This window comes from Rhamphochromis longiceps, linkage group LG14, assembly GCF_057381845.1.
Source record: "Rhamphochromis longiceps isolate RC_006_pf linkage group LG14, R_longiceps_female_GT1.1, whole genome shotgun sequence".
NCBI classification, from domain to species: Eukaryota; Metazoa; Chordata; class Actinopteri; order Cichliformes; family Cichlidae; genus Rhamphochromis; species Rhamphochromis longiceps.
Genome location: NC_140570.1, coordinates 298,233 through 319,984, shown reverse-complemented (window position 1 = coordinate 319,984; position 21,752 = coordinate 298,233). Strand labels below are relative to the sequence as shown.

General features: G+C 39.6%; 1 protein-coding gene across 2 annotated transcripts; it reads left to right on the top strand.

Annotated features, from left to right (window-relative positions):
• Positions 1-351: 351 nt before the first annotated feature.
• Positions 352-7,638, top strand: LOC146653335 (polypeptide N-acetylgalactosaminyltransferase 17-like). 2 transcript variants are annotated; one of them, XM_085380469.1, is made up of 5 exons: positions 352-827; positions 997-1,166; positions 1,479-1,574; positions 5,071-5,232; positions 6,237-7,638. In XM_085380469.1, the coding sequence occupies exons 1-3, from the start codon at positions 663-665 to the stop codon at positions 1,522-1,524; spliced, it is 381 nt and encodes a 126-aa protein (XP_085236595.1). In that variant the 5' UTR covers positions 352-662; the 3' UTR covers positions 1,525-1,574; positions 5,071-5,232; positions 6,237-7,638. The 2 variants fall into 2 exon arrangements, with proteins under 2 accessions (XP_085236595.1, XP_085236594.1); XM_085380468.1 differs by having other exon boundaries at positions 1,479-5,232.
• Positions 7,639-21,752: the final 14,114 nt, after the last annotated feature.

The window sequence follows — 21,752 nt, the reverse complement described above, 5'->3', positions numbered from 1 at the left end:
TTCTGTTGTTGTGTAGCTCTTGGGGCTATGCTAGCATTCATGTCTTATTGTTCTGGCCCGCTGTCCTACATCAAAGCTGGGAAATAGCATGGTGAACTGTAGAAGATGTTTTGGCCACATCTTCAAGCATGACTTGTGCTTCTGACCGTCTCTTCTTGTTGATCTTTAATGACATGCCTGGAATCATCATGGTGTATTCGCTGACTGGGAGAGTGCTCTGGATGATACGTTGTCACAGCAAACAATATAAGTAAAAAAACATGCATTTATGTATGTATACTCACAGTTGGAGCTTAAAAGTTAACCCAGTGCTGAAGTGCCGAAAACCTCAGCTCCTCTTGATGCCCCTTAAGGTTGGCTAGAAAAAAATGAATAAAAGCAACAATTAGATATTTTTTATATAACAGAAAACAAGAAGAAAAACCGAGAAGGACTTCTAAATGTACAGATTTAGCTTTCATTAGTTCCAGCACAAAGAAAACACGTCCTTCCAGGTGCTCTATGCTCCAGCTGTTAGCTGTAATTGACTTTATAAATCAGGACATCGCGGCGACTGTGCATCTGCCTATTTATATTTCCTGCTGCCCAGCAGCCAGCAGTATATTATTGTGAGCTTTAATTCATACTCCTACTACCCACAGGTGTGGCTGTGTGGAGGCAGTATGGAGGTGCTGCCTTGCTCCAGAGTGGCTCATATTGCACGAATGAAGAAACCTTACCACAGTAACATAGCTTTCCACACACGCCTTAATGCCCTGCGTGTGGCAGAGGTCTGGATGGATGAGTACAAGTCCAATGTCTACCTGGCCTGGAACATCCCCATGGAGGTGAGAACGGCATTTTTCTGCACCAAGACCTCTCTTAGAGAGGATGCTGTCAGTCATGCTTGTCTGTTTGTGACTATCAGATGTCCATGTTCAGAGCCAAACAGTTTTTCTTTTGGTTCCACAATTTATGTAGAGACTTTAGGCATAATAACTTCCTTTGCTCTTGCAGAACCACGGTATTGATTACGGAGACATATCACAGAGGGTTGCACTGAGGAAGAGTCTGCAATGTAAGAGCTTTCACTGGTACCTAGACAACGTTTACCCAGAGATGAGGAGGTACAACGATACGCTGTTCTACGGTGAGGTGAGCCATGAAGGACAAAGACACAGGAAAAAGTAAGTTTGTAGATGTAAGATCTGATGTACAAATTAAACCACTGAAATTAAATAAATGATACTTACACAAAGTCCTAAGAAACTTGTATCTCCTCCACAGACCAAAATATAACAAGAAAGCAGGGACTCAGACAGCATGTACATCCACATCTTCTCAGCTGTTAATAGAAAATAAATGAGATTTAGAACTTTGTCTGATCCACACTGACACATCCTTGTTTTTAGCCTTTATACATTTTTAATCGGTAATTATTTTGGGGAATATTCATATTTTATGAATTAAGTCTGACTCTTTTTTTTTGTGTATTTAAGGTCCGCAATTCTAAAGCAAGCCACCTGTGTATGGATCAGGGTGTGAAGGAGAACCACACAGCCACCCTGCACCCATGCCATGGGTGGGGTCCTCAGGTACAACACTCTTCCTCACCACCATACTAAAGAGTATACTCCATCTTTTTCCAGTTGCTTTGCTTTCTCATGAAAACATACAGTGAGCTTCTCCGGTGATGTGATTTGCAGCTGTGTCTCAATCACAGGCTCAGCTGAAATCCTCCAAGGAGCGAGTTCTGCTGTCAGAATAAAATTGTGTCTTGCACTTTTTGTGTTGAAGCCCTGAGTCAGCCAGTGTCAGCTCTTCATCCCTTCAGCCCTAAGGGCCTCTCTTTTTAGCTCACAGTGGTAAACAGGTGCTTTAGGCAGAAAGTCAAGGCTTCAGTGGTAAAATGCTAAAGGAGCTAAAATTTCAATTCAATTCTGGAAAAATGAGTGCCGCTGATAGGTTTGTAGCTTGAACCCATCCGCTGGAACGTTAAAGGCAATATAATTACACTGCAAAGCAAGACACGAAGTAGGCAAGCTTCATGTTACTCGTGCACGGGAGAGAACCGGACAATCGCCGTTCCTTCGCTTGGCCCCAGTTGCTCTCGTCCGTCCTCCCGTACCACTGTCCTTTTATTGAGGTTACATGAATATGCATAAGTTCGTTAACATATGACGTCTACATACACACAAAGAGTAATAAATTCAAATTCAAATTTTATTTGTCACATACACAGTCATACACAGTACGATATGTAGTGAAATGCTTGGACAACTGCTCGTGACCTAAAGAAAACAAAAAAGGAAAGGCTATGAATAAGGTAGGAAATAAATATGAAAAATTAAAAAGGGGTAAATTTAACTAGGAAGGAATAAAATATAAATTAAGGTTAAAAATGAAATAACTGTACAACACAAATTAGAATGAAGGGTAAATTTAACTGGGAAGAATAAGATAAAATATATAAATTAAAGTTGAAAATAAAATAACTGTACAACAAAATACACCAATACACAGTATAGAACTATATAAGAATGTATGAAGAAATCTAAATATAAATAAATATATACACAATAACAGCAGCTGTACAAGTATTAACCGGAAATGAAGAATATAGTGACCAGTGTTGTGCAAAAACAAAGTCCAGAAAGTCCAGTGTGTGTGTAAGAACTGTATGTGTGGGTCAGTACTGTGTGGTGGTGTGATTGAGAGACCGTATCGCCTGCGGGAAGAAGCTCCTCCTCAGTCTCTCTGTGTTGGTCTTCAGGGAGCGGAATCGCTTTCCTGACCTCAACAGAGAGAACAGTCTGTTGTTGGGATGGCTGAGGTCCTTCACGATCTTCCTGGCCTTGGTCCAGCACCGCCTGCTGTAGATTGAGTGCAGGTCAGGGAGCTCGGAGCGGATGGTGCGCTCAGCTGACCGCACAACCCTCTGTAGAGCTCGTCTGTCCTGCATGGTGCTGTTCCCGAACCAGGTTAAGATGTTTCCCGCCAGGATGCTCTCTATGGTGCACGAGTAAAAGTTCCTGAGCACTTTGGAGGGCAGTTGGAAGTCTCTCAAGCGTCTGAGGTGGTAGAGACGCTGACGGGCCTTTTTCACCACGGTGTTGATGTGACAGGACCATGACAGTTCCTGCGTGATGTGAACTCCGAGGTATTTGAAGCTGTCCACTCTCTCCACTGGGCACTCGTTGATGACGGGGGTCTGGTAGTTCCTCTCCTGCTTAGTGCTGAAGTCCACTATCAGCTCCTTTGTCTTACTGACGTTTAGAAGGAGGTTGTTCCTCTGGCACCAGTTCTCCAGATTCCTAATCTCCTTCAGGTAGGCCGTCTCGTTGTTATCAGAGATCAGGCCCACCACGACGGTGTCGTCAGCAAACTTGATGATGGTGGTGGAGCTGGTAGTGGCCACACAGTCATATGTGTACAAAGAGTACAGCAGGGGGCTCAGAACACACCCCTGGGGGGCTCCAGTGCTGAGAGTGGTGGAGGCTGAGACATGTCCGCCCATCCTTACTGCGTGCGTGTGTGTGTGTGTGTGTGTGTGTGTGTGTGTGTGTGTGTGTGTGTGTGTGTGTGTGTGTGTGTGTGTGTGTGGACTGCTGATCAAAGGGTCAAACATCCTTGGTCAGGAAGAGGGTAGCCTCCCCCTCACCCTAGATGGTTCATCCTAGATAACACGGTGAGGAAGTCCTGCAGTTCATCTAAACAAAGACTAGACTAGAACAGACGCAACTACGTTAATCCTACCATAAAACAATAAAACACGGTATGACCTCTCATGCTCCCAAAGTGCTGTCTAATACACACACAGTTTGCAGACTATCAAGGATCAAAACCTCTACCAATCTACAATTAATTACAAAACTCTAAGCATATATAAGTAAATATTTCTAAGCATAAATGACAATCAACAATACAAATCGAACAGCCGCATCACACTTTCTTCACAAGACATGCTTCAGTTGCATTTTTTAAAGTTATCCTTTTGATGGAACAAAAAGTCTTCAGTTTTTATTAGACCACCAGTTTTTCACACTTGCACTTCCACGGAGATAAAAGCGACCCCATGGTGTCTTAGCGTGGGTTCTCTCCAGGTAGTCCGGCTTCCTCCCACAGTCCGATGACATGCACGTTAGGTTAAATGGTGACTGGCTGTAGGTGTGTATGCAAAACAGATAAAGCACATAAGTGCATAAAATAAAGTGCGATATGAATATCTGTGAAAAGATGAATGTAACTTGTAGTGGTCAAAGATACTAGAAAAACATTTTAATAAATACTCTGTTCTTAAGAAGAAGCAGTGACATCTAGGGACCACAAGTGGGATTTTTTAAGATTTTGAGTCCAAACGCTGTTAAATCACCTAACTTTTGTATGATGTACTGCAAACAGGATGCAGTTACTCTGCAAAAAGACCCAAACTGGGCTGACTGGGTGGTTGATGGAAAGCTTTATCTTTATATCTTTTGCAAGGCATTGCAACCACTATTCATGCTTTGTTAGGAACAGAATGCGATATAAACAATTTCCCAATCAGTCTTTATCGTCAGCACACTCAAAGCCTCAGAGCTAGATGCAACCAAAGGAACTGTTTTATCTGCACTGCTAAAGTGGAAATTACTATTAATCTGAACGAAAAAGCTGAAGTGAAAGACACAAAGGTTAGAAAACAGAGCGGGAAGAATCTGACTCACTTCTGCTTTTTCTTTCTGTCAAGTTGAGAAAACTGCAGAATTTGGTGTATATAAAATGTTAGGGCTATATGTGGGTTAGAACTCTGCTGAAACAACACTGTGATTAGCAGTGATGTACAGGAAAATCTTTGTGTTTAGCACTCAGTGAAGAACAAAGACATGTTTTGCCTCTCAGCAGTATTGGGAACAACACCATCCTCTTGTTCAAAGCAGCAAAAAAAAAACCCAACAGCTTGCATAATCAAGGAAAATTCCTGCCAGGTTACCTTCAACTTGTACATCATCACATACTTATTTCATCGTTAGCTAATAAAGAGAAGAGTATTCACTCAGCCAGTTCAGTAACTTTCCGTTTACTGTATGTGTGACGTATCTGTTTTCCTCTTAGTTAGGACGCTACACTAAAGAAGGTCAGCTGTTTCTGGGACCCCTAGGCAGCACTGGTGAGGACACTCGTTGTGTGGTGTACGATCAGATGAGCAACTTTCCTCAGCTCCTCAATTGTGAAAAGGTGACCAACGTGAAACAGAAGACATGGCATTTCTCTCAGGTCAGAAGTGTAAAGAAATCTCTTTTTCAATGATATAACTGAGTGTTTATAAGAGAAACTAAAATTTACTGGCATAGAGTTGAGAGGAAAAGTATCTATATGTCAGATTTTAAAAGGGACCTATTGAGCTCATGTCTGGGTCCATTCTTTTTTCTCTTGGACTCTAATATGAGAGTAGCTTTGCATGAATCTTCATTTCTCTCATACTCAGCATTGCTGCAGCCCCGTAGTTCATGCTTTATCTGACAGAACCGCCTTTATATTCCGAATACCTCCGTTGAAGCCACCTTTCTTTGTGTTAAAACCCTCACAAACAGAAGGTTTTAACACCGGGGCCAGTAGGACTTCACAGATAGATCTGTCTGTTTGTGATGACTATATTAGGATATCATCTCTGCTATTACTGAAATCAAAGCAGTCTGGTTAACGGGGATTATTTGCACATAAATTGAGACTTTGGCTATGATTAATATGAACAATAACTGTTGTAAAATTATATTTATGCTAGAAAATAAGGGGTCCTCTTAAGACAACTAAACCCAGACTGCTTAAAGGGTAACAAGCGACTCAATATACCTTTTACTTTGGCATTGATTCTCTTTTTCTTTTAATGTGAAAAACCTTTTGTAAGTCAATTTTCTGTTGGTCTTTTAGTTCTGTTTGGGTAACCTTTAAAAACTAAAGAGTTACAGCCTGTAGCACGGGAAGAGGAGAGCTTGAACAGTGATGCTGCAGACCTTCTGCCACATCGATTCTTTGTCACACAGCAGGACAAGCAGTGAAGAGTCCTGCAGACGTAGAAGTCTTAGGGAAATAGGGAGACCTTACTTATTTTATATAGATGTAAGGTAAAAAGTTAGTGCCATTTGTTTAAGAAAGAGGTTGCAACAGTTCACATAAGGCCCGGTCTGGTTACATACTGTTCTGTCACCATCACGCATTGTTCACAGACCATCTGTGAAATCTGTTAAAACCAAAGTATTGTATCTCCTTCTGCCTTGCAGAACGAATCGATCATAAATCGGGCTACTGGACGCTGTCTGGAGGTGGTGCCGGCTAATGTTTACTCCGGCCACCTGCTGGTCCTGCAGCCCTGCTCGGGGCAGAGGTGGACCATCAAGAACACTATGAAGCAGTGATCGCCTGGCCAGTTTCATTGGGACCAATTACAAAGGCTATTTCCAAGAGCTGTCACCTGACGTTACCTTGGCCAGTGGACAATCAATGATGCGGGGGCTCCTTAGCTTTTGAAATAAGACTCAAAAATAGATGGCTTTAAGGAGACGAGTGATGAGGTGGTTTGGAAACAATTGATGTTTTTTTGTTTTTGTTAGTTTTTTTTTAAAAACATGGACATTCAACGTGGTGAAAGTTTAGCATGAGGACCATTTCTCTATATGAATTTTACAAACTTTCAATGTGATGTTGCCATAATTCCTGTGTGCCACTTCTTTACAGTGTTTAAGTTTTAGTAGACATTTAATCGACCAAAAGCGTGTTCTTTCTTATGTGAAGGGGAAAAAAAGTTTCCATCTTCCATCAGTCTTTCTGCAATATTTCATTCATTTTGTGCCACGGACCGGCCCTAAATAACTAAAATGTGTTCATAACACACGGGAAAAGACACAGGGGAACTGAGGTAACGATAAAAACAATAAATATGAACGATAAAACGAAGAAAAAAACCCCCGGTAAACCATAAATTGCACACCTGAACCTCAACACTCGTGGCCCGGTACCAAACGACTCACGGACCGGTACCAGTGCATGGCTCGGGGGTTGGGGACCGCTGGTCTATGGTACTTAGAAATTAAGGAATGGCTACTCGTGACAGGAGAAAATTTTACACAGTTTAGCAAAAATGCCTGAAAAGTGATTCTTATGTTTTTCAGAAAATTCAAATCCTTGTAAATATTTATAATTTGAAGAAAAATATGCTAAAAATATTACTTGGTGTACTTTTTTTTTCAAATCACCCCAACAAGGACTCTGGGCTAAATCTCACTTCTATGTTTTATGGATTCTGACTTTTATTGCTATTTTTCCACCAAGCATTCTGTAGCATCAGATGCAATATATCTCGTAGCATGAAGTACTGTAAGCAGTTGGGTACAAAGTTTCTTTGCGCTAAGTTAATTTATTTGGTTAACTGCTGTGTGCCATAACTACTGAAAACCTAGTCAAACATAGGAAGCACTTTTTTGGACAAAGGGTTGGAACATGAACGAGAGAGGAGGATTGAATCAGGAATGCACAAAAGTACCAATAGTGGAAATGCAGGAGGCCTTAAAGGCTGAAATTATTAACGTACTGAGATGTATATGATGTCATATATTAAATTGCATAAGTGTGATCAGCTGGATTTTTGCTCCCAAGATTGTCTTCCAATAAACAACTGGTTTCCTGGGTTGTGCTTTGTTACTGTGTTTTAGGATACATCTGCAGTCTTTAAATTTGTCATACTTTAATTAGTATGCTTATTTTTTTCAGTTTAATTTTATTTTCAAGCTTGTTTGTAATTTTTTGCTGCTAAACTCATGCTTTATTTTGCTTTTCTGGACTATAAATAAGGTAGAGACAGCAAAGATGAGCTACCATGCTGGCCTGCTCTCCTTTTAACTGCTCCATCCATTTTCATGGTTGTGGTCAAAATATTTTCGGCATGCTGTGAGATTAGTCCTCAAAATCATCCCCCAAAATAGACTACTTCAAAAGAGATTTCACCCTCAGCTTCCAGCTGCATGGCATCTGCTGTAACTTACACCAACTCGACTTAAGAGTACTTTCATCACATTTTTTATAAAAGCGCTTCTACACAATATTACCCAGCCACAAATAAAGCAGCCAGGTGGCCGAACATTAAAGGGACTGTTCTATAAATGACAAGTTATGGGTTCAATCCTGAAGCAACCATATGTCCTGTAAATAGTGTCCTTGAATCAGACACTGACCTCCTACTGCTTACTCTCGCTAAACTGCTCTGGATGAAGCATCAGCTTAAATGCTTAAGATGTAAATAAAACAGGAGGAGACTGCTGGGAGCACAAGGGCCTGTTTCTAGCAGAGAGGGGGAGAGAGGAGTGAGGCGGCTCTGAGGGACAGAGCCTGCATGCTAACATAACACTGAATGCTGATCAGACTCTTAACGAAGAGACTGCTCATCGTTCTCTGGCGTGAAATAGGATTACCATATGTTGGTTAAAGTCCTGCTAAATGTAAGCCAGCAGTAAATGCTAACAAGGACAAACTGATCAAATAAACTCACTGCGTTACTTAGATAAGGTTGTATTTATGGGGATGGAAATTTGTATAATTTGTAGATTTTAGCATGTAAAAAAATGGAGCTATTTTTAAAGGATGACAAAAAATCTAGAAAATGAATGTAATTCATTGACATTATTGTATCATAGTTTGCATTGTTCTGACCAGCAGTGTCCTGCAGCTCCCTGTGAGCACTTAATGAAAGAGGTTATGGTTTAATGTCAGAGCAGAGAACTCACAGTTGTCAAATATGATTTTGCTCTAATATGCACCATGTGGCGCTGTATGTTTTCTGTGATTGGAGGGTAGTGTCACTGCAGCTGTCACCCCAGCCTGCTCTCTGCTCTGCCTCGGGAAAAAAGCAGCAGAGATACAGATGTAATTACTTGACAGAACAGCAACACTGTATGAAAATGTGACAATTTCATAAAACCCACTGCAGCAAGGGTAACAGATGATACAACACACAATACTGTGCACAACTCTTTAGGCACAGATGTTGGCAGCGAAGCATGGTGAAGCATCCCGCTGTTTTAGTTTTTGTTGTTTTGGGGGTTTTTTTGCAGAGAGCATGTCAAAACTAGAGACTAGAACTACAATTAGATCTTTTATCATGCAAAATAATCAGATCGCTTAAGTTCATTCTGTAGCGTGACAATGACCCCAAACAGAGCCAGAGTAATAGCTTCAGAACATGTACTGAATGTGCTTTATTAAAGGGTTTTTATCAGACTGTGATTTACGTTTACTTCACCTTATGTGTTCATTGTTGAGTAAAAGCTATTGATACCAATTATTTTTATACTATATCCTCACTTCACAGTGAGAATCAAAATCTGTTTCTTCTTTCTTTTGTACTAAACATGTTCTCACACTCTGGAGCCATTTTGGTAACATCTCCAGGCACTTATTTGTCCAATTATTTTTAAGCTATATCTATATTAACTTTAATTTCAGTGATCATAAAAGTTATATACTAGAATAAAAACAGTTTTAAAGTTTTAGAATAGAATAGGATAAACCTTTAATACTGCACAGATGAGAAATTTGGGTGTTACCCAGCTCTTATGGCAAGGGGAATATAAAATATAAAATTGAAAAATTTATAAATTATAAAATTTGCTGACTTTGCACCAAAATGGCTCCAGAGTGTGAGAACATGTTTAGTACAAAAGAAAGAAGAAACAGATTTTGGTTCTCACTGTGAAGTGAGGATATAGTATAAAAATAATTGGTATCAATAGCTTTTACTTTTACTTTTACTGTTAGCGCCGGTGTCCTTCTATTATAGTGATACTAAACAAGGCAGGAAATTATATTTTTATTCTACAAAATGAAATGAATGTATCTACTCTGCAGAAGTGTTTGTGAATTTCAACAGATCGATTAGCTTGCTGCATTATATGTATGAACTGCATTTTTATCAGTTGCAGTTTCACCATCTCAGTGCCTAATGCTTCCCTCTTGTGGTGTCATGGTGGTTAGAAATAAATATGATATGTTATATGAAGTATATAATAAAAGCAAAGGCTTCACGTAAAGAGGGATTGGGACAGCTTTTAAGCAGGGTGACCTGCAGTATCCCACTGATTAACAGCCTCAACTGACACGTTCATGATGACTTTTGCTTTGTTCCCATTCCTCAGATCGATTTTCCCTTTATAAGGTTTGCTAAACCAGATGCTATATTTATGCTAAAAGTGGCCATAAAGAGTAAGGTCAGAAGGAGGAAAGGTAATACAGCAATGAAGAATAAAGGCAAAGTCAAAGACCGATTCCAGCTTTAAAAGCTATCTATGTATTTTTTTGTACATAGATTTATATGAAAAAGATGATCTGATTTCTAGCAGCAAAGGGCACATGCAAAAAAGCATTGGCAGGATAAATTCAGTTAAAGCAGTTAAATCAGTGCAAAGGTACAGAAAAATACTTATATTAGTTTGGAAATCAACAAGCAAAGAAATCCAGATAGATGTGATTTTTCCCATTCAATAGTACTTTTAATGTTCATAATTAAAAATGCTTTTGATTAATTTTGTCAGTAGGAGTAAAAGTTTGATGATTTTTTTCTCAGTTTTACTGCTCCATTAATAATAAGTGTTTAATAATTAATAATAAGTGAATCCAAGTTTTACCCCAATGTTTCCACCATTCCTCTCACCTAACCCTCATTTCCTCTTCAGGCCTTGCCTTTCAACCACACACACCCTCTACAGCAAATTAACAATATCTGAAAGTCATGTCCTTAAGAAATAAGAGGGGAAAATCGAGTTAAGACCCAACACAGGACCTGAAAGGTGCATCTAGCCCTTCAGCTGATTCATCTACCGTTTGCTGAACCCTTGTCAGAAATTGTTAGAAGAAGAAGAAGCTATTCTTAAGGATGGGAAACTCTTGATTGATGGAATCTTGAATATAGAAAAGTAACAATGGATTTTAATCCACAATGTAATGCCATTGGGAAAGCATGTGATTGGCAAATGCATCATTTTTCAGGATAGCAATGATCCCCAAAATACTGTCAGTACAGTAAAAGCATACCTGGATAGAAAAACATACAATAGAACAGCATCAGTCATGGCTTGGCCTCCCCAGAGCCCAGACCTCAATATTACTGAAGCAGTGTGGGATCATTGTGACACGAGAACGGAACAAAAGGCGGACAACACCCAAAGACGTGCTCTGAATATCCTTCAAGAAGCCTGGAAAACTGTTCCTGTGGAAATGACAAGAAAACTAGAACTGAAGAATAACAGTTACAATGCCAAATATTGACTTTCAAGCTTGTTATATTGTTATAAACTCTATTTTACGTATATTTCCATTTATGTTTGCACATGTTCAATAAAATCATTGCTCCTGAGGCAACGAGGAATGGCTAAAGATTTCTGCCACTACTCCATAACAAACATCAACTAAAAGTGTTTGATAAATGCATTCTATTTGCTTTTTTAAAAATCACAAAGTGAGAGATTTTTTTTCAATTTAAGTGAGCATTATGTTAATGTTTTAAATGTCATGGCATAGGATCAGATCGCTTCAAAGTAAATTATATTTTGAAATGTACAATCCCTTAAACACTGTGTCCTGATCTTGAACTAATAACTACTGAGATCTCAAGTCTACTGCATAATAAGACAAACAGCACCATTTAGAAAATTTCTTTTTATTGCAAGTATTCTTAATGCTTTGATGTTTTGTACAGATTTTCATATTTACAGTGATAATTAGTATTCGTCTAATAAATAATACAACTGAAAGTCATTCTCTAGCCTACATGTTTAAATATTGCACGTGCAAAGTATGTATAATATGTGCTTGTCCAATAGATATGCTGTCTTAGCAGCTATTTACAATGTTACATAAGAAACAAATGTGGGATCCAACCACCATGCTACTAAAGAGACACTGTGCGTTTCCCCTCCAAAACAAACCCTCCACTTCAGTGATGGAGTCATGCAATTATTCTACTGGGGTGAAGACAGTTTAATTACAGCATCACTGCAATAACAGTATCCATCCAAAAAAAAAAAAAAACATCAAATAAAATTTTAATTATTTCTAAATAAGAAATTCGTGATAAAACAGTTTTCCAATTAACCACTACATAACAGTAGTGTCTAGTTCTTATTTGGTAGGAAATGTCCACCAGTGCTGTAACGTTTTCAAAAATAATAGTAAAAGAAAAAAAGCATTTTGATGAAAAACTAAACCAGCGTGACCTACTGTACAAGTTTGTTTAGGCTGCTTTTGCAGCAGTGCTCTTTATAAAGTCTCCAGGGTGTGATAGTAATAAATCATCTGTGAATGAAACCTTTTACACGTTTAAAATCACTTTGTCTGCCATAGGCAAGAAATCTGTTCCTATAAATACACCGTTTAATTATGTGTTCGCATTGCAACTGCTGCTCTGCCAGAAGTGTAGGTAGAGCAAAGTCAACCTATACATTATACATATCCTCATATTTGAACATTCAATATCAATATATTTTCCACATATTGTGAATATAACGCTGAGTGTGCAGAGAGGGAGAAACACGCAAACACCGTGACGAGACAAGAGCACGGGCAGTGTGATGTTACTTCACCTCTAGATGGCACTATTGCACAACCTACAACCTTCTGCATCGTTTCACTGGAATGGATGACAAGTACAGTGCAAAAACAATAACAGGAACAAACTGAGTCCGATATGATATACATATTTATGCCAAAAAAAAATGCCCGTTTGATCTTGTGTTTCCATGTAGGAACAGGGAAAAATGTCTATATTGTGTTGTCTGGTTCACCTCGGCAGAGTTCTATGGCTTTGGCAGGAGGGTTGAGAGGAAACAGAAAGGGCCTTTACCGCCTGCACCTGGCATGTTTGTGATGAAGCAGCTGCCTCTACTCCTGCTGAGCCTCCTCCCTGTACCTCTGAACCCGAGTGAGCAGAGAGCACCGACGGTCATGCACACACACAGATACTGTACACTTCAACAGACACTGGAGATACAAATGATGGGCCATTTGCTAAACCTGCAGCACACACTGCTTTCTATGTGAAAGAACCATTCTGTGAGAAAAACTCTACTGCTCATTTGATCTATGACCTCTGAAAAACAGTTCATGATTTCCATTACTATTCAATTATAAAAAAAAAAAAAGTACATTCCCTGGGTTATACAGCACTGATATGCAAAGCTTAATTGTATATCTGTAACTCTAGAACTGCAGTATTTATAGTTTTCTTAGTTTAATATTTCAATTTCATATTCTTCTTCTAAGTATAAAATCCCTTTTGTTATATTTGTCTCGTTAATTTAACTGAAATACACTGAAAATTGCTCACAAATTAAGGTTTATGTGTCAATACAAATGCAGGTTTTATTGCTGGGAGCTTCCCGTGATGCACTGACTATTTCTTCTTCCATGACACTAATGTTTTGTCTTTGCTTCATCATTTATGTACTGTACTGTATCCCCAGTTTTCCAGCGAGGGCTGCGTACATTTTGATTGCATTAACGTTTTTATCCAGCCTTTATGTGCAAGCTTGAGCTGCAAAATTCAAATGTAGTTACTGACAGGCCAAAGTGCAACAGGGAAGAGATTAAATGGGATCAAAGGGAGTGGCATTATAAATTCCTTCCTTCCTGAGATTCAAATCCTCCAATCAAAACGGTGCCAGCAATGCAAAGACAGATTTCTTTAAAGGATTGCACACAATAACAAAGTCAGTCGTTTATTTATTAAAGCACTGTTAATAATTTTAGTTGCTGCTATTTCAAATAAATGTTTGGTACAACAAATTTCTCCGTGTTCTGTCTCAGGCTTTATTCGGGCCCTGGTACTAGAGCTATGGTCTGTTCTTGAGTGCAGCAGTGACGACATCAGAGTGGTCCGTCCCAAACCAACTCCCATTGACCCCACAGATAGGAGTTGCATTAAGGTATTGTATGTATGTGCGTGCGTGTGTGTGTGAGAGAGAGAGGGAGAAGGAGAAACTTCCTGGAGCCCACAATGCCCCAATTTTTAGATATCTACATAATAGTACAGACACAGATCTCTTAGAAGTTTTGCTTTTCCATCATGTTTTTAGCTCACTGGTTACAAAGGTGTTTAAATTGATTAAAATTAAATTGATTCCAATTATTATTAACCCAGGACTCAGAATAGTGGTCCATGTGTTGCTGTGATACCAGCAGCCATGTAGAAAATTCACTTGTGAATATTCATATTTAAGAAACTGGCAATAGTGATTTTGTTAACAAGAAAGGCTTTTTGCTGATTGGTTTATGGGTGTCTGGGCAAATAAGCCTTACTTTCATAAGACTGCATTTTTAGTTATGTTTTTGGCAGAATTTCTCTCAGGAAAGCTTCAACAAGCTCCAGCGTGAGCCTGTCTGTGTGTGTCTGATGCTTGGCCTCTGACAGCAGCCAAGTCATCTCTCTCAGAGAGACTAGCCAAGTGAATACGGACAGCCAGTGATGTGTAAACTGTGTCCTGCCACAGGCGACTTTAAAGTCTGCCTTATCAGTGGGTTATACATATATGCTGAGGTCAAAGGAAAACTAAATATACACACACCAGCACTTTGGTGAATTAACTCGAGTCTTTGCTTTAATCTGTGCTAAGTACAGTAGGAGGTTTGGTAGTACATATGAAGATAAGTTCACACATGCACAGAAACATCAGAAGACACATGAAAGTATAGATATTTCTATTTTAGAAAAAAAAATCCATCGTATCTTGTTTTTTTCTTTACGTTTCTTTGAAGCTGTTTAATATAATCTAAGTTGTAGCTCGTTTGTGCAAGTGTCTCTCTTTTTTTCCTTTGATGCTTTTGATGATATATTTTCCCTGTTCTACCAGACCCAGTGAAAAATGCAGGGAGCTTTCCTGTAGTTTAATATTCTTCAGGCTGCAATAGGTTTCTGCTCAACCACTCTGCTCAGAATATATGTCTTATTCAGTTTTGAGAGTGTGGTAAACCATGTTTTATCTTTGCAATCATAAATTCTTTTTACATTTTGTTTTGCTTTGAATACTACAGATATTATTTGTCATATTATCGGTAGTGTTTGTAGTTGAATAGTGTTATATTATTATTATGTGTTAGGATTTGATCAATCCATGACGTGCACAAATGCATTCACAATGGTCTTTAAAAGCAAATACATTTTTTCTCTCTAACAGCTGCTGTATTTACTTTCCTCTTCAGTCCTTCCTGTACTTGGTCAACCTCCTCTCCTCTTCCCAGTCGGTGTGGCAACTGCTGGGCCGACAGTCTTTGGCCAACAAAAGCGAATACACCCTGAGGGAGATGCCAACCTCCATACCTGTAAGTGTTTTTCTTCTTCTTCTTTTCCACACACTGCAGTTTTTTTTTGTCATCCATCTGAGGGCATGTTTGCACTTTTTATTTGGCCTCCAAACACCACCCACCCATTTGTTTTACTTCAAACGCATTCAAATAAACCCTCTCACACTGAGACTGATATACGTTCTCCACCTTACCCATTGTAAATTTCCACACAGTTTTCGTTTTGCACCCTATCCGGTGCATTCTTGTTCAAAGCCTCTCATTTTACTCCACAGGATTTGATTGACAGACTGATTGCCGTGAATTCGGATGGGAAGATTCATTCTCTCTTCCACTACGAAGAGAGTCACACATTCGGCCTAAGGTGGGATTCATTATTTTTTTCATATTACTTAACATCAGTGGGGAAGTAGACGATATCAGATTATCACCTGGTGACTGCACACACACTTCAGCCTCTGGCAATAGGAGACTGGCATGGTGACGTAATCGGCCTTAAAATGCGGCCTTTAAGGCTGCAGACCCTGAATTGGGATACAGCCTCTGAATCGCTGCATCTTGTAGCTGTGTCGTCTTAAATTGGTCATGTGATTTTGACGCGCCGGCGCGTCCGGCAACCCCAGAGGTTTAACTTAATATTTAAGTGTCTCTTGGTTTTAGACTAGTTGTTTAGTCTAATTTGATGTTTTAAACCAGAAAAGGAAGAAGAGGGCTTAGAATTACAGGTAAGAACTGCTCAGTGGTATGTGATAAACTGTAAATGTAAAGCTTACAGGTCAGTCCTCATGTTTTTAAATCAGATTTTGAGTCTGTACATGGCACATTATGCTTTTGCATGTTGTGAAATGTGCTGCAAAACAAACTGAGGTAAACTAACTGGTTTACTGTGATGGATTTAAAGTGTGTGTGACTGGTGCGCAGTGGCTGTGGTGCTCACGGTCAGAGTTCAGTCACAAAGAGGGTAACAGAGATGAATTTAAAGTTAAGGTGATGGTGCTTAGATTCATTCACAGACTGAAACCTTCACACCAACTTTATCCTGTGTCTCTTAGTTTTAGACTAGTTGTTTAGTCTATTTTGATGTTTTAAACCATATCACAGGGTTTTTACTTCACCATTTACGGGGTTTTAACAAGCAAACAAAAGACAGATCGTGATGTTTGAAAATGTTTTGGAAATATTCTTTAAAGATTAGATGTAAAATACGCAGAGGACAAATTCAATTGGTTTATTAGTTTATTACATAAGTTGAAAAAAAGTTAAACAAGTAAATAAAGAAACAACGTAAAAGAAAAGTAAACAAAACAAATCGGTAAATAAAGGAAAATGGTAATAAGAAGGGGAAAAAAAAGAAAAGAGAAAACCCCAACAATCCCCTCTGAGCAAGCACTAGGCGACAGTGGGGAAGAAAAACTGCCTTTAAACGGGCAGAAACTTCCGGCAGAACCAGGCTCACGAGGGGCAGTCAACTGCCGGGACTGGTTGGGGTGAAAAAAGATGAAGGAGAGAGGGAAGAAGTGTTAGGAGAGAAGGGGAGAGGAGAGGTGAAAATTAAGATGGAACAGAGGTGGAGGGAGACGAGGTGACGTCAGCAGTAGAAAAAATAGAAAGAGTAGAAAAAGCAGGAGTGTCCCTCCTCCAGAAGAAGCGGAAACGTTTTTTCTTCTTTTCCATGAGCTTTTCCACGACCACTTTTTTCTCTAGGATGAGGGTTCTCAACTGATCGGTTGTTTCTTCAACTTCCTTCTCAAGTTTCTGGCATCTTTGCTCCATTTCTTTTAATAGATTGCACTTGTCTGTATTTTGCTGTTGTTTTTCCTTGTGCATCTTTTCTAACTGCTCATTTCTTCTTGTGATTTCTTGAAGCTTACGCTGCAGGTCTTCATTTATTTTCTCTTGTTGCTGCTTTTGTGCAAGCATTTCAGCGTTTTCACACTTCAAGTTGTCTGAGTTCAACAACATCTCATTAATGACCTCTGAGTGTTTTTTCGCCATTTCATTGATCCTACGCTGCATCTTTGAACGTCGTTTTTCCAATACTTCTCCTTCCAGTTCAGGTGTTCTGTCCTTCATTGTATTAATTTGTTCAGTTGTAGATTTCTTCTCTCCAAGTCCTGGAGAATACGTTTTTTTTCTTTTTCCTGTTGCTCTTTCTCTTGAAGAAGCTCTTTATTTTTGCACTCTGTTTCATCCAGCCTGACTGGATTTGGATTTATTGAAGAAGGACCACCAAAATCTTTGTTCTATTTGGTGTACATGTTAAGAGTTGCTGGACTAACAGTTGGTTTGATTTGCTTCAGAGAATCCTCAAAGTCTTTCATCTTAATGTTGCGCACCTCAGCAGCAGCTATAACACGGACTTGTTCTGGTGCCAACTCTCTTATTGGGCCAAGTGCAGCATCTTTGGCTAATGCTGTCAAATCGCTCCCTGAATATCCTTCAGTCACTTTTGCAAGACAGGACAGTTCGTCTTGGCTCAGTGGACTCCCGTGCGTTCCCAAAAGATTTTTCAGCAGCGTAAATCTTGTCTTCTCATCGGGTAAGGTCACATATACTCTTTTTGCAAAGCGCCTTAATATTGCTTCATCGAGCTCCTGGGGCCTGTTCGTTGCTCCCATTACAAGTACTCTGTCATCCTTTCCTGACTGCAACCCGTCAAACTCAATGAGGAACTCAGTTTTTAAACGGCGAGAGGCGTCGTGCTCCCCCTCCCTCCTTTGACAGAGCAAGCCGTCCACTTCATCGATGAAGATTACTGAGGGCTGTCTCTCTCTTGCAACTGCAAAGAGTGCTCGTACGAGCTTCTCGCCTTCTCCCACATATTTGGAGGTCAAACTAGCAGCACTGATGTTGAAGAATGTTGCATTAGACTCTGCAGCAACTGCTTTGGCGAGCATGGTCTTCCCATTTCCTGGTGGGCCAAATAAAAGCAAGCCACGTGCAGGAGCTCTCAGACCAGTAAAGAGATCAGGTCTTAAGGCAGGAAGGATGACAATTTCTTGAAGTGCTTGCTTTGCCAGATCCTGCCCTGCGATGTCATCAAATGACACAGTCGCTCCACTGTATACAATTTCATTTGTAATTAAGCTGACCAGTTTACTGTCCACATTCTTTTTCATATCCCTCTTCGGGGGCTGTTTCACAGCTGCCGGTCTTCCATTCTGAGTTTTTCCCACCCGAGCGGTTTTCTTTGCATCAGTTATTCTTAATGGAGGTCTTACAGAAGTGGAGGGTCTGATGGTGGTGGAAACACCTGCGGGTTGACTTTTAGGAACTGACTTTGGCTTACTTGCAATTGTTTTGGTCGACATTTCTCTTGCGCGACTTCCCCCCTGTTCACAGTCATAACACGGTAAACTAGTCATAAACGAAAACGTTTAGGCTATTTATCGCATTTAAAGGTCTTTCTTTGGGACAACGTCACAGAACACAGAAACGTCACAGGGCTTTGGAGCGTGATGTTACAGAGGTTTACAAATACTTTCAAATATAGCTCTGGTCGAACGTTTGAAGGCTGCGAACAAACTGACTAAAACTTGCTGCTCCTGACCCCTATTTATAGAAAAACTTCAAAGGCTCAAAGGCATGTGCTTGTGACATCATCACATGTCCTTGTGACATCATCACATGTCCTTGTGACATCATCACTCTTCATGAATCAGATTGTCACATGACATTTTAGAATGGGGATGTTTTTTTTTAAACCGTTTTCAAATTTAACCCTCTGTGGTCCAGGGTATAATTGGCCGTTCTTGACTATTTTTGATTTTACCTCTATATTTCACCTTTAAAATATGTTTTTCTTGCCTTATTTGGCACCATTATTTTCAGCACAACCTCAAATATCTGAAATTTGAGTTATTGTTTTCATTTTGGTATACTATATTAGCACAGTTGATCTAAATTAATAACACAATAAATTGTGTGTGCATCTCCTGTTTTGTCATGGTTGTATGTCCCGGTTCGTGACAGGCTGCATGAGCTCATCTGGTGGGAGTGTAGTACTGTAGTATTTCAGGCATAAAAACGTGGTTTTCACAGACCTTGTCACAGGGTCTGAGTCTAAGATTCAAATTGTAAACACACAAACACTCAGGCTTGCTGCAAACCTTAGCTGATCCCCCGTGGGCTTAATTTACTGCCATTGTTTACGCACCATTGTAATTGCTTCTCTAGTTTGGCATTACACTTTAATTATGGAATGTAATTATATTTTGTCTATTTTTAGTTGTGGCATTGTGTTGTAATTAATGAAGGGCCTGCACACTCCAATATCAATTTACAATTTAAATTCTCCACAGCATGTTTAACTACATTATGTTGTGCCTTTCCAGAATCCCAGATTTACTTACACATCTCCCTTTATGATACATTAGTACTACATTTGACCTAAACCTTTTCCATCCTTTTTCCAAACTCTCATTCATTTTTTACCTGATAACCAAAAACTGTGATAGTGAAAGGCTGAAATATTTCTAGGGGTATGAGATTTCTGTGTGTTTTCTGTAGGTGAGCAGCTGCGAGAAGTTTGGCTACGGGGTGATGGTGACACAGGTGGCAGCAACTGCTCCGGGAGTTGTGGCTCTGCACAGTTCAGGTACTATTGCAGTTATTTGGACACAACAAACACTTGTCAGCTGTGATGCTTAAGGCTTATATTATAAGTTGTTGTTGTTGTTTTTGTGTTGTCGGTATAAAGGAGACTTAAGGCAGCTTAGGGAGAAATGTATTTGTCAAACCGTTTTTGTTTGGGTAAGAAAGAGTAAGAAGAGGCGTTCTTTTTTGATAAATGGATTCACATATCAGTTGTATACTGATACTAGGTTTATCCATATGCAAAAGGCTCCAGGAAATACCGTACTCTTGTCAAAAGAGGTCAAAAAATGAAGCTAGTGAACAAATATTTTAATCCTGCATTCTTTCTATTGGCTAGAAGGGGCGACTCAACTGGTTATGGGAAAAGAAGTCTGATTACTTATCAGCCCTTCGCTTATAACAGCACCGCTGCGTTCTGAAACCTATTCTCTCCTATGACTTTACCCACGCAAGAACAGTTCCCTGCTGTGTTGAGCAGCGCTGGCTGTGGAGCACTCATGTGTTCCATGATGTGACATATGTTTGTGCCATCGATAAAAAGGCAGTCTGACAGAAAGAAGGATGACCTCAAAAAGTGATATAGTCCAGACAGAGCTTACAAATGATGGGCCATTTGCTAAACCTGCAGCACACACTGCTTTCTATTAAATACTGCACGTGCAAAGTATGTATAATATGTGCTTGTCCAATAGATATGCTGTCTTAGCAGCTATTTACAATGTTACATAAGAAACAAATGTGGGATCCAACCACCATGCTACTAAAGAGACACTGTGCGTTTCCCCTCCAAAGCAAACCCTCCACTTCAGTGATGGAGTCATGCAATTATTCTACTGGGGTGAAGACAGTTTAATTACAGCATCACTGCAATAACAGTATCCATCCAAAAAAAAAAAAAACATCAAATAAAATTTTAATTATTTCTAAATAAGAAATTCGTGATAAAACAGTTTTCCAATTAACCACTACATAACAGTAGTGTCTAGTTCTTATTTGGTAGGAAATGTCCACCAGTGCTGTAACGTTTTCAAAAATAATAGTAAAAGAAAAAAAGCATTTTGATGAAAAACTAAACCAGCGTGACCTACTGTACAAGTTTGTTTAGGCTGCTTTTGCAGCAGTGCTCTTTATAAAGTCTCCAGGGTGTGATAGTAATAAATCATCTGTGAATGAAACCTTTTACACGTTTAAAATCACTTTGTCTGCCATAGGCAAGAAATCTGTTCCTATAAATACACCGTTTAATTATGTGTTCGCATTGCAACTGCTGCTCTGCCAGAAGTGTAGGTAGAGCAAAGTCAACCTATACATTATACATATCCTCATATTTGAACATTCAATATCAATATATTTTCCACATATTGTGAATATAACGCTGAGTCCTGCCTGACAGCACATTCCCATGAGTGTGCAGAGAGGGAGAAACACGCAAACACCGTGACGAGACAAGAGCACGGGCAGTGTGATGTTACTTCACCTCTAGATGGCACTATTGCACAACCTACAACCTTCTGCATCGTTTCACTGGAATGGATGACAAGTACAGTGCAAAAACAATAACAGGAACAAACTGAGTCCGATATGATATACATATTTATGCCAAAAAAAAATGCCCGTTTGATCTTGTGTTTCCATGTAGGAACAGGGAAAAATGTCTATATTGTGTTGTCTGGTTCACCTCGGCAGAGTTCTATGGCTTTGGCAGGAGGGTTGAGAGGAAACAGAAAGGGCCTTTACCGCCTGCACCTGGCATGTTTGTGATGAAGCAGCTGCCTCTACTCCTGCTGAGCCTCCTCCCTGTACCTCTGAACCCGAGTGAGCAGAGAGCACCGACGGTCATGCACACACACAGATACTGT